The sequence below is a fragment of the Engraulis encrasicolus genome, chromosome 12 (assembly GCF_034702125.1).
Source record: "Engraulis encrasicolus isolate BLACKSEA-1 chromosome 12, IST_EnEncr_1.0, whole genome shotgun sequence".
In the NCBI taxonomy this organism is placed as follows: Eukaryota; Metazoa; Chordata; class Actinopteri; order Clupeiformes; family Engraulidae; genus Engraulis; species Engraulis encrasicolus.
The window spans coordinates 26,791,998-26,805,200 of NC_085868.1; the positions used below are offsets into that span (position 1 = coordinate 26,791,998).

Here is a 13,203-nt window from a genome sequence, read left to right on the forward strand (position 1 = left end):
CACAACCTGTAATGATATGGCCACTGTTGTAGGTTTTTGTGTCATGTGGAGAGTGGCTGACCCCGAGTTGTAATGTGTTTGGTAAAGAGTTTGGATTGTGTTTGGATTACGCTTTTTCAGCGAGCAGGTAAATGTTCCAAAGTCAGAAGGGTATGCAAGAGACAACACATGGCATGCCGAACATATCAAAAGTAGCCTAGACCTCAGTAGGGCTAATTGATGGAAGACTTAATTTCCAATTACTACACTGATCATTTGAACATGTCCAGTGGTGCTAATGGTTGTTCATCCACGCTTTTTCCACACAGTCACATTTTTCTACACCAGAGGTTCTCTTATAGAAGTAAACATATCATTCAACAACGGGAGTTGGATGAGACATAATTCTCCATTTTCCCCCAGGCATGTGGCTTCCTAAGCCTATAAAAGTTTGTTTTTCTCTCCTCTCCCAAACATTTGCCGACATCTGGTTGGTCGACGGACACAAAGGAACGCCCAGGGAGCAACCAATCCGAGCAGTTTCTGAACGTGTAATAATATGAAAAGGTAATATCTACTTAATCTGACTCAGACCTGAGTTGAACTCTGGCTTCAGAATTTATTCTTGGGTAGCCTAAACGTTTATTGTGGTGCACCGATAGAGACACTGCTACTTCGCAACTTCTCCCGGTAAGTGTGGCGAATGCAGCAATGCACCTATTTTTTTTGACAAGAATTATTCAAGTAAACATAATGATGGGATAGAAACAAAATAGGCCTACTTAACTTGGTTCCTCAGAATTCTTAATCATTCTCATTATTATTTAATTGTCTGAAGATTGTAGTTTTATCCTCATTAAAGGCATCTATCCTTTGGCTATGCATTATTCTAAAGCTGAGAATATAGGAAGGAAATCGGAATGGGGGATGTGATTTTAATTCATGTTTGTTATTCCTACTTGTAGTTTCTGTAACTTAATTACTAAAAAGATAAAGGGTTTAAGTTTCGCTCTTTGAAACAGGACCACGTGTAGCCCAAAACCTATTCCAATGCCTGTGGATGCATGCATGACAGTTTACCAATCGTCGATCAAGATAAATCTGTGCCATTGTATGCGACACTGGCAACATGGCTATGATTAAAAAAAAAAAAAAAAAATCAAGGTGGTCATTCAAATTAATGAGTTCAAAGAGTTCACCGGCGCGCAAGGCTGCTGAGCCCATCGCATGGATTTCTTGCCACAGGCTTCCAAACAGTGCACTCCTACCACGATATGTAGGTCAAGGAGAAGAGTTTTACCCAGATCTAGGGGAAAGGAAAAGTCCTGCAGATCTACAGGGCAAGCAAAACGTAGGTCAGCGCAATCCTCCTCCTGATAGACATTATACATCATACCAGTCATGTAGGACTAGCCAGGCTACGCCCGTGACTCAACACCTTCGGCGATTGCAAGTCTAGAACTATGATAATCAGGCAAGTTGGCGACAGATGTTGGGCACATGCGCAAGCGGGGCAAATGGATTTGCGCGTGTCTTTGAAGAGGCAAGGTGCTGTTTGTACAAAACCTGGCAATTATTTGCTCTAACAACATGACGAAAATGTTGTGGTTTACTCTCTTCTGGCACCCATTGGCATTTCCAATCACATTTTCAAGGGTTGATTGAGGACACATTTTGCATGTAGGCTATGTAGCCTAAGTCAGTCGGTCATTGAGACCAGCTGTGCCACATTTTCTTGCTCTGCACACCAGAGGCTGTAAGCTACACGTCTCGCCCCCAGCAGAACATGTCTCCTGCCTTGCGAGCATGCTCCAACCCTGCGGCACTGGTCTGTGATTCTGAAATATCCTGCCTGCACTGCTGACACCAGATTCGGCTCCCAGCTGTGCATGTGAGCTATGCGTTTATCCAAGGCTGTTGACAGCTTAAGCTGGGCCCAGGACAAATTCATTTGAAAGGGCCCCCTACCCAATACACACCATGTAATGAGGACCCAATTCTGGGCCCCCTGCTGCTCTCCCTGGGCCTGGGACAACTTACCCATTTTCCCCGCCTTGTTGGCTTCCCTGTGTTTACCCCACAGATCTTTTCCCCCCTGAGGGTGTCTGAGCTGTATCTGTTGCCACGCCCTGCAACACTATCTGTACTAGTTGTAGTTGTAGTTATAGTAGTAGCTGCATGAGGGCCTCAGTCACCCAGTGCTACTCGGGTGACCCTTGCAGCCAGTGGAATGTGGTTGTTTTTAAGAGCAATGTATCTTAACGGGTGGGTCAGGACCAAAAAGTAGGTCGCGGATGGGTCTTGGGTGGGTCATGGAACTGTGGTGTAAAAATGTATTACTTTTTACAAAATTGCTCTCTTGGTAATTTTAACGAATGAAACGGTTGTATCAAATGTACCAAAATTGTATTATATTTTGTCAGCATCTGCATAATTTGACTTGAAAACAAATAAGGCCGTGCTGTCCCGGGCCCCAAGGAGGTAGGGGGCCCAGAATTGGGTCCCAATTACATTGTTTTGGATTAGGGGCCCTCTCAGATGACTTTGTCCTGGACCCAGCCAAAGCTGGCAGCGGCCCTGGCCATATGTGAGGTCACCAGGCTGTTTGTATTGTATGTAACAAACCTTTCCTAGAAGGGGCCCGTGTCACTAATTTAGGTCGGCATACAAACATGTTGCCTATAGGCCCATATTCAGTGGGAGGACATCTGTCTGTCAATTGACTGACTATAAATCAGGAAAGCATGGCAGCTTGTATGTATACTAAGTGTTTGTACTGTTAAAATGTATAGGCCTAGTGTATGGCCTTATAAAGCAAGCCCAGTTCATCCCATATAATGTATTGAATGGCGTAATATTATGCAAAAGCTTAAAAATCTTTGTTGAAATTATCCTAAATGTGAAACAGCTTTTTCTACTGCTTCTCAAGCTACTTATGTTGCTTGAGATTCAATATTTACTAAAATGTCAGACTGTTTTTCTGTTAAAGCAGTGTTTCTCAACCTTTTTAGAACAAACGCCCCCTTGACCTCATCGTAAGCCTCCCAACGCCCCCTTGACCTCATTGTAAGCCTGCCAACACCCCCCTTAGTATTAAAAACTGAAACAGACTAAAGTCCCCCAATGGCAACTAAGCACTGCCCCCTCTCAGCTGTGTCCATCTCAACGCCCCCCTAGAGCTCACCAACGCCCCCTGGGGTGCTGTACCGCCCCCGTTGAGAAACACTATGTTAAAGCATTGTATTTCTCTCTCTCTCTCTCTCTCTCTCTCTCTCTCTCTCTCTCTCTCTCTCTCTCTCTCTCTCTCTCTCTCTCTCTCTCAGACTTCGTAAGCCATGCCTTCAGTTCCCTCCCCCAAAGAGAGCCAGGCCGCGGTGTGTCCGTTCGCGGTGCGGAGGACTGTCCCTATGAGGGAGGTGAAGAGCCAGGAAGGGCCTTTCCAGAGAGACGTGGAGCAGAGTGAGAAAGCGAACGGGGACGACATGGACGGGCCCATCCAGCTGGAGGGGAAGAAGGCGGCGGAGAGGAAGTGGATCCGCCCGGACCTGGCCAGCCGCTGTACCTGGAAGCTCGGCATGCCGCACACAGACTCCCCACACACCAAGGGGCTCAGGTAGGAGAGGACCGACCATTCATTTCTATGGGAAATACATGATTTTATGGAGCAATAATTATTATTGGACAATCAATCATACCTAACCGCGCACATACTCTGCCACACACCCAATGGCTCCGGTAGAAGAGGAGTGACCATTCATTTCTATGGGGAATATGATTTTATTACATTGCTTTAGATTGCATTTGACAGACGCCTTTTAACCAAAGCAACTTAAAATCGAGGACATAATCTTAGCCAACATCACTATTGAGCGATAATGATGGACTACCATGCCACACACATACTCCCTGCACACCCATTGGCACAGGTAGGATAGGACTGATCATTCATTTCTATGGAAAATATACAGCACAATTTTATTGAGCAATAATGATGGACAATCATGCCGCAGACATTTCTATTGAGCAATGATGGTGGGCCGTCATGCCGCGCACACACAATCCCCCCCACACCCACTGTCATGTCACACCAACTCCCCACACACCAGAGATTCTTTAAGTATATAGAGATATGCCAACATAATAGGTTTCTATGGGCACCTAACGTGACCAGGTTCCGGTCTGCCTAAAGCGGCGTGTCGTAATGCTCCAAGCATTGAATAGAACAGTCCTTAGGTCTGCCTAAAGGGGTCCCCCCCCTTGCAATGATAGAACCCGGAAACAATAGGCCAATGGAATCTCTCTCTTACCTACTCTCTCTGCACGCACCCTCTGGCTCACGTAGGATAGCCAGGACGGACCATTCATTTCTATGGGAAATGCAGTATATAATTTTATTGAGCAATGATGATGGATAGTCATGCAGCGCACACATGCTCCCTTCACACCCAGTGCAGTGGCTCAGGACAGTAGGAGGACAATCGTGTCCCACATAGACTCCACATACCTAGCCTGATAAACCAGCCTAAATGTGAGGTTGGATGTGTAATTTAGTCTGGCCTTGATGAATAGTACATCTGAAGATTGTTGATGAGAACAACTCATTGTCTTTCAAACCGTGCCTGTGCCTTTAGGCCGGTGTCCTGTCTATATGAGCGACCCGTCGAGATCTGATACTTTTCGCTACTGAGCATGCGCACGCATGCGCACACCCTCGCGGTGGTTTTCGCGGGTGACTGCCCATCGAATTGTGAGACCGCAAGTTACGATAGGATCCCCTGAGACTGTCAACTTTAGTGACTCAAACTGTAGCCTAGTTCTATGTCCTCCTGAGGTTACCACCAGTCATCATAGTCTAGTTAGCCTATAGCTTGTCCACCGACTGTCATGGACTGAAAGTTATGATATATCCCCTGGGAAAACGGGAAATAGCGTGGGTCATCCAGCAGATCATTGGAAAATCTGCGAAATAGCGTGGCCTCGAACATTTGCTACTTTGTTGCCTAACCGTAATCGCTCACACACTCAGCCTCGAACATTGTAACATCGATCAGAAAAGACTATTTATGTAGAGGAGGCGTTCTCATTGCAAAATGGAAAAAATCGCCACCTCTGATTGAGCTGTCAAAATGCTCCCTCCACCCTTTTCACTCAAGAATTTGAATCGACCGCATTGTAAAATGCCTGAACATGGTAATAAGAAATGCACTGGTGGGGATGTTATGAAAATATGATTCCGGTCATTAAAAGACATCTGCCAAAACAAAGCCACAATACGCTATCTGGGAATATATAAACGGCGCTTAATCCCCATAGCACATGATTTCATGTGGCAATTTGCCTTGCGAGCCCACGTCGCATTGAAACCAAACCAACAGCAAATTACTGCATTAAAAAACCCAGGCCCTGATCCCAAACACTTTCTCCAGTATTTGCGCAAACTCAACTCTCTTTCATATGGTAGCCTACTCAAACGAGAGGCTCACGTTTTTTTAGTGGTCAGCAGCCGCACGTTCTTATTAAACTCCACACGAACGATTGCACACCACTGTCCGTAAAATAAACAAAGTTATGGTTATTAAAACAGTCCTACGCGGACCGATTGAAACGCCTTCCGCGGAAAATCAAGGTCGCTCATTTAGATGAGGCATCGCAAATCGATAGAACACCACTATCGAATAGGGCGACCGGTCGCTCATCTCGACGAGGCAACACATCTCGACAGAACACCGGCGCTCTGACCAATCAGCGCTATCTTTCTTGTTGATGTGCTTTCCCAACGTTGCAAGCTTCGTCGTCACTCCCTCAAAACCCTGCCCGCTTTGATTCAAAACAAATCTCTGCGTTGTGATTGGTTTGCTAGATTCTTGGCAAGCCTGGCAGACCACTACAGACCCACTCGCAGCCAAAACATTTTGGCGTTCAGTGGGTGGCGCCAGTTTACTAGGCTACCACATTCCCACTGGCTTAGATGGGAAATTCTGGTCCCATTTCCCAGTCTAAGACCCATTCATACCCACATTTTAGACCATTACAGATAGGCCTATGTATGGAGCGGAACATGGGTAAGTAAAAAAACAGGCTATGTTAAGCCTAAATGAAGTGGTAAACTTGCCAGTAGATCACCTGCAGTGATCATGACATTGAGTTGAGAAAACAAGAACTCCAGGCTTTTTTATTAGCTGCTATACCACCACTACCATCTAGCCTGGGAACTCCCACACTGCCTTTAGTTCTACACAATCGTTTCGATCTGAAAGACAATCTCACTTGTGATTAGGTCTGGTGTTAACCAGGCAAATACCATCAGGTTGCTACTCAACCACCATCTTGGAACCCCTCCACGAGCTTTCAGGTACGGTTAACTTGCGCTGATGAGAACAATATACTGTAAGAATGAAAACAGACATGATCATGTTTATGTCTCCTCACAGAACCGCACCTCCCAGAATCCTGCCGAACATCCTTACGAGGATCGGAGACACGCCGCTGGTCCGCATGAACAAGCTGCCAAAGACCTTTGGACTCAAGTGCGAACTCTGTAAGCCTTATATTGTTATTATGCCTGCTGAAATTAGGTGTTTAGTTTGTGTAACATCACGAAATGTTGTGTTGTGTATAAAATACATCACCAGAGAGAACTGGTAAAAAATTTGGCCATTTTGTGATTAAACGTGAATTCATTAAATTAAATGAAATCAAATGTGTAATGTGATAATTAAATAAATAATAAATAATTAAATACAGTAGTTATGGCAATATCCTCAAAATATACCAAGCAGTATTTGTCTTCAACACTCACAATTACATGACAACGCTCTCTCTCTCTCTATCTCTCTCTCTCTCTCTCTCTCTCTCTCTCTCTCTCTCTCTCTCTCTCTCTCTCTCTCTCTCTCTCTCTCTCTCTCTCTCTCTGTAGTGGCAAAGTGTGAGTTCTTCAATGCTGGAGGGAGTGTGAAGGATCGCATCAGCCTGCGCATGGTGGAGGATGCGGAGAAGTCTGGGCTGCTGAAGCCTGGAGACACCATCATAGAGCCCACCTCCGGAAACACAGGTGTGTGTGTGTGTGTGTGTGTGTGTGTGTGTGTGTGTGTGTGTGTGTGTGTGTGTGTGTGTGTGAGAGAGAGAGTGTGAGTGTGAGTATGTTTCTGCATTTCTGTGTCTGTCTGTATATGTGAGTATGTAGCATGTATGTGCTACATGTCTCTGTGCTCCTGTATTCACTTAAGTGATTCAGTTTGCCATCTTTTATGATTTTATTGCTTGGAAATCTTCCTTTAGCATGACATCCATGATATCTATGACATATTGATGTGAATGTTGACAAATACCTATGCTCCATTTCGTCTTGGTCACTCAGGTATCGGTCTGGCATTGACAGCAGCAGTGAAAGGCTACCGATGCATCATAGTGATGCCTGAGAAGATGAGTATGGAGAAGGTGGGTGTGACAGAAAAGAGCAACATTTCCAGAAGTGTCAAGACTGAATAAAAGTTCATGGTTCAATTACAACACCAGCACATGATATTACACATCCGTTATTATTCTACTGTGCCTAGCAAGGTAGACTGTGTTGCTATGGGGTGGAACACTGCCAGTAATTTGATCCAACTAGCTCAGAATCTGTTGATCATAAGACAATTACTGTACTGTAGTCTACAGTGATTGGGCTGTCATGGCCTAGTGGTTAGGGAGTTGGTCTTTCAATCTAGGGGATGCAGGTTCGAATCCCCCCTGACCTCTCCCTACATCTCCATCCATGGCTGAAGTGCCCTTGAGCAAGGCATCTAACCCCACATTGCTCCAGGGACTGTAACCAATACCCTGAAACGGTAAGTCGCTTTGAATAAAATGAAAGCGTCAGCTAAGTGAAATGTAATGTAATAATGTAATTCTAGACCAGTTACCCTGTGTGTTGGAAGGAAACTGTAGCACATGTTTTTTTCTCTGGAGATCATTGGAACCCGTGGACTAAAGACAGCTATGTGTTGTGGTTACAGGTTGATGTACTGAGGGCCTTGGGTGCGGAGATCGTCCGTACACCGACCAGCGCCCGTTTCGATTCGCCCGAGTCTCACGTGGGCGTGGCCTGGCGCCTGAAGAACGAGATCCCCAACTCCCACATCCTGGACCAGTATCGTAACGCTAGCAACCCACTGGCCCACTACGACACCACTGCCGAGGAGATACTGGAGCAGTGCGATGGTACTAGCCTGATTATCATCGACTTTCAAATCTCTTCGAGACTTGGTCTGACCAAGAGCATAACAATTAACATTTCCCAAACAGCATTTCCCAAACGGCCTCCCTTGGTTTGCTAATGATTGTTTGCTTCCCAACAAAGTGGGAGGAGTTCCCGATTTTTCGGGAGCTCAGAAAGTACTTGCATTGCTCTTGACCTGACTAGTAGCAACGCTGAAGGTGTTGCGTCACTAGGAGGGCACGGCCTGGCTAGTGCGATGGTACCTTTCCCTGCCTGTTTTTTATAATTTCCTCATACTAATTTCATCCGTATAGAAGGCTATAGACTGGGTCTGGAGGTTCAGCCGAATTGAGAAATGTTTAGTGGACGGAGGGGTGAAATTGCAATGTTGTTATAAGCAGGGCTCTAAATTAACACACGCCAACCCGCCAAACACGGGTGAAAATTCATTTTGGCTAGTAGAAAAAAATACCTACCCGCCAATTTGGCTAGTAGCGCCCGAGTACAGTAAATTATGAACGGTAAACCGCTGCTCTTAGACGGCGAGATTTCCTACATTACCCATTAGCCTCCCACCGTGGGCTTTCCCGTGCAGCGAGCGGCAACTCCATGCTGTTGCGCGCGCCAGGATTGAAAACATTTCAGACCACCAGCATTCTGTCAGCTAAGCTGCGCTCACACTATTCTGACAGGCAGCTCTCCTCCTATGCTCTCGTCGATTTCGCTACAACCTTTTTAACGTCACTACTGCTATTATTACTATATGAACCTTGCTGTAACAGGCTGCATTTTTGAAGCAGCGGGGCCCTGACTGTTTCAATAACAGGACTTACGCAGATTATGCATAGAGCTACTTCTGTTCTGTAGACTATGTTTTGTGCGAGTGATGAGAATGTGACGGGGGTTAGAGCAAGGTTCTGTGTGTTGGTGAATGCTAGTAGTAATTGTAACCGTAATAATGGAGTGGTTGTGGAATGAAATAGCGACAAGGGCAGAGGAGGAGAGCTGACTGTCAGAGTAGTGTGACCGTAGCTGTCAGTTCAGTTGTCTTCTGAAATGGTCCGAGTCCTGGCGCAACTAAGTTGGAAAGCCCACGCCATCGGAAAGAAAAAAAGCAACCAACGACAAAGCTGTGGAAGTAACAAAGGAAGCGAAGATTCCAGAAATATTATTTACTTTTAGTTAAACTAGGCTTCTTGTCATTTTGTTGCACATGGTAGAGAAGAGCTCCTCCTCTCTCCTCTCATTTTCCTCTTATCTCTTCTCCTTTCCTGGGGTGTGCGTATGTGAGCTTTTGCAGTGTTTGGCTGTGTGCTTGGTTACTGTATGTTTAAGGTTTGTTATGTGAGTGACTTGTGTGATGTGATTCAGCTGTTTTCAGAGTAATTGAACAAAAACTAATCAAATTGATTAGGCCTAAGTAATGGAAGTAAAAAATAAAGCAGAAGTTAAAAAATAATGAAAAAATATATAGCCTAGCCTATAATATGCTTATTATGTAGGGCCTAAAAAAAATAATGTTTTGGTTCCGGTTGCCGACCGACCCTATCATTTTTTGTGCGACCCAAAATATTTTTTTTGAGTTTTTGGAATCCTCAAAAAAATATCGATGTTTTTTGGAGGGTTATTCATATAGACAAGACACAACACGTTTCTTCATTCCCATAACTCGCCATCTCTCACTTTCTACCTGCCTGCAAGTTACTGAATTTGCATCGCATGACTATCCATATAGGAGCAACATAAGCGCGCGCCACAAGTGCCGCCCGGCTTGATATTAGAAAACCCCAAATGTCACTGCAGAGTTGCGCACCTATCGGTCACGTTGTTGGCTAATTATTATGCTACAACATGCTAATTGGTAGTCGTTGTAGCTCGTAAGTTTTTAAATAACTTGCCTCACAGCGTTCTTGCAGACTAATAGGCTACGATGTAGTTTGGGAACCTGGCGAAAATACCTGTCAAATGATAAGTCAATCGCCTTACCTCAACACCCGACACGGACACAGCCTGACCACCCGCCTCGAAATGCAACACACAGAAAACATTATGAGTATCCACGATTTTTGAATGTATTGATATTGTCTCGTCATATTAGAAAAGGGCTTCCATTCAGTCACGCTGCATGTTGGATGAGATGCATAACTCGTTACAGCAATTCTAAAGTAGCACTGTATCAATACCTTGTAAATAAGTTAATACGAGAGAAGGGAAATGTTTTGCCCACGTTTCCCTTCATTCTTTCATTTACCACAAGGCCTTGTTAACCAAGAAGTCCGTTGGCCCGAGCCCGTTATTTTCTTGCTCTCTCTCTGCTTGTCCCTCCACCATCGCGCAGCAGCAGGGCGTCTGTCACTGTCTCACTCTCCGCACCTCCTCCAAATAATGAAATAGAAATTAACGATGATGTCGCCACAAGTACGACTGTTCGTTGAAGACCTAGGACTACTACAGTTGCCTACAATAATGATTTAATGGCAATGACGATGTATGTTGCCCCTCGATCACCCTTCATTAAAACATTCATGGGTGGTTGACGTTTAAGGGCGTAACGCCAAAAAAAAAAAAAGTTTTTCAAATTCCTGAAAAAAATGATGGATAAAAATTGGAAAAAATTGAAAAAAATAAAGCACTTAGTGGTCTGTGGAATTTCACCTTATTTTTGCCATTTTTGGGAAAATGTGCCCTGCATCAACACATAGCATAGGCATGTCACACCGCAGGAAAATGGAGTCACACCACAGGGAATTCACTGCATTATGGCCATTTTAATGCTTTTGTATACATGACTGACATCTGAGCTCATGCTAACTTGATAATGATATTGTGTTTAATCTTAATATGTGTTTTCATTAATAAAAACACTTTTTTTCCTCCTATAAGAGCAGTCACACCACAGGACACCATAAAATGAACCTAAGCATTGCGTGACAGAAAGATTGCAATATGAAGACATATTAAGAGGTTAAGAGTCACCTTAAACTTCCACAGCACTCTCCAATAACTGAGGTACTGACTGGTTAGGAGCCAGTCTTTAAGACCCTTGTAGTTGGCCTTGCAGCTGCCCATTCACAAACATTGACATACATGTCACCCCACAGGACGCAATTTGTGTTACGAAATTGAACTTGTAGTTAATATTACTGTCTTGAGTTTTTTCCACGTTCACATATCTTAATCTAAAGTTAAGATTTATGCAATCATGCCAAATGCTTCATACATTATTCAAAATGTTGTTGGTTAATTTATATATATATTATTATATATTGTTTCATTAATGTTACAGTCACACCGCAGGAAATTTGACATACGGTATAAACCTTTACATAAATCTTAACAAAAATGTTTCTTCTCATCTAAGACCAATATGAAACATAATGTACCACATCTTATTTCTTTGACATTTGTTTTTTAAAGGAAAATAACAGTTTTGTAGGTTTTTAACCAATGTTACGAAAAAACAAGGTGTCACGTCTCCCACCCATATATCGCCTCAGGCGTCTACATCCTCGCGTAAAACAAAAAAGTGTGTAAATAGAATGTTTCCAAGCCAGAACCTTCATCCCAAGGAAAATATGGTCTACAACCGGTGATGGAAAGGAATTAAAAAAAAGAAAACGGGACATAGCCTACAGGAGCTAAAACAGCAGTGTCAGGCAACTGGCAGCTGGACAGGTATTGCCAGAAACGGTAGGCTGTATGATCATATCCTCATTTCGGTGACGGTCAGTATCTTGGCTCATTAATACTTATTAGGCTATATTTCATTGTAGCTTTAGCAGGCCACACTCCACTATCGTCCTTGGCATTGTTCAACAACGTTTATGACGAAATCTGGCGCATATTGGGGGTTGGGTGGGTCGGACATTTTAAAAAAAAATGAAAAAAAAAAAATTTGAAAAAAAAAATAAAAAAATCCGACCGACCCATGACCAAACCTGACAACCAACCGGAACCAAACTCTTATTTTTCTTAGGCCTAGGCGTATAGTAGCCTATGCAGGCCTATAGTGTATCTGTGTTGTAGAAATAGTTAACCTCTTACTGCAGCAGGGGTCGCCGGCGACCCTATTCACTTGCTGAAAATGCTTAACCACATCATAACAACATTGCTATGACATTACAGAGAGCCATAGTGCTGCGCTAAGGGGTTAAATAATAACTATAAAAATAACTAGCCTAATGCATAGTATATTTTGGCGAGGTTTTAAAAAAATGGCTAGTTGAACTTCTGTTTGGTTGGTAAGAAAAAATGTCCTCTAGCCAAATTGGCTGGTGGTGGAAAAAGTTAATTTAGAGCCCTGGTTATAAGGTAGTAAAGCTTTCTCTGCTAAACGTAAATGGTATCACTGGCGATTCCATCTGCACTGGGGATTCCATCTGCTTCTTGTCTCTCTGCCTAAATATGTTCTAAGGTGAGAGCAGGTTCACACACTGAAAAACACACTACGGTCAAGCACAAGGAGAGCACTGATGAAGGCAGAACCCTGAAACACCTGCTCTTCTCTAGCCTAGCGAACTAAACCCCTACAGCTGAACGCTGACAGTTTGCGGCCACTAGGGGCGTCTCGATTTCTTGGCTAGCTCTACTCTGCTCTCAGAGTAAAACTCCTTGTCCTTGGTGTTTGACTTCAAGTGATACTGTCCTATTTTTGGAAATAAGCTTATTTTACAACTACCCTTGAGTTACATAATAGGGTTTTACCGTTTTCCTATACTTTCAACCAGTTAGCCGCCAGCTGGTCTCATAGGACTCAATGTAACCTGCTAGCTTGGAGGTAAAATTTGCACTGCCATACCCAGAAAACAGTTGAAAGTACATCAGAATGGTAATATACTATTATTGAACTCAAGGGGAGGTGTAAAATAAGCTTATTTCCAAAAATGGGACAGTATCACTTTAAGTGTCTTTTTCAGTGTGCAAACCTACTCTCAACCTTTGAACTGTTCTATTCGGGTCCACGCACCTGCTTATTTCTCTACACGTCTTGACCGCAACAGTATCCATTATGCAGTAAAATGTAA

The 13,203-nt window shown here is 43.8% G+C and overlaps 1 protein-coding gene across 1 annotated transcript in view; it reads left to right on the plus strand.

Moving 5' to 3' along the window:
* Positions 1-553: 553 nt before the first annotated feature.
* cbsa (cystathionine beta-synthase a) overlaps positions 554-13,203 on the plus strand; it is a 20,592-nt gene continuing 7,942 nt past the window's right edge. The window contains exons 1-6 of the mRNA XM_063211875.1: positions 554-669; positions 3,303-3,592; positions 6,411-6,517; positions 6,896-7,030; positions 7,337-7,416; positions 7,977-8,181. Of these exons, the coding sequence (XP_063067945.1) occupies positions 3,315-3,592; positions 6,411-6,517; positions 6,896-7,030; positions 7,337-7,416; positions 7,977-8,181 (805 nt within the window). The 5' untranslated portion in view covers positions 554-669; positions 3,303-3,314. The remainder of the gene's footprint in view (positions 670-3,302; positions 3,593-6,410; positions 6,518-6,895; positions 7,031-7,336; positions 7,417-7,976; positions 8,182-13,203) is intronic.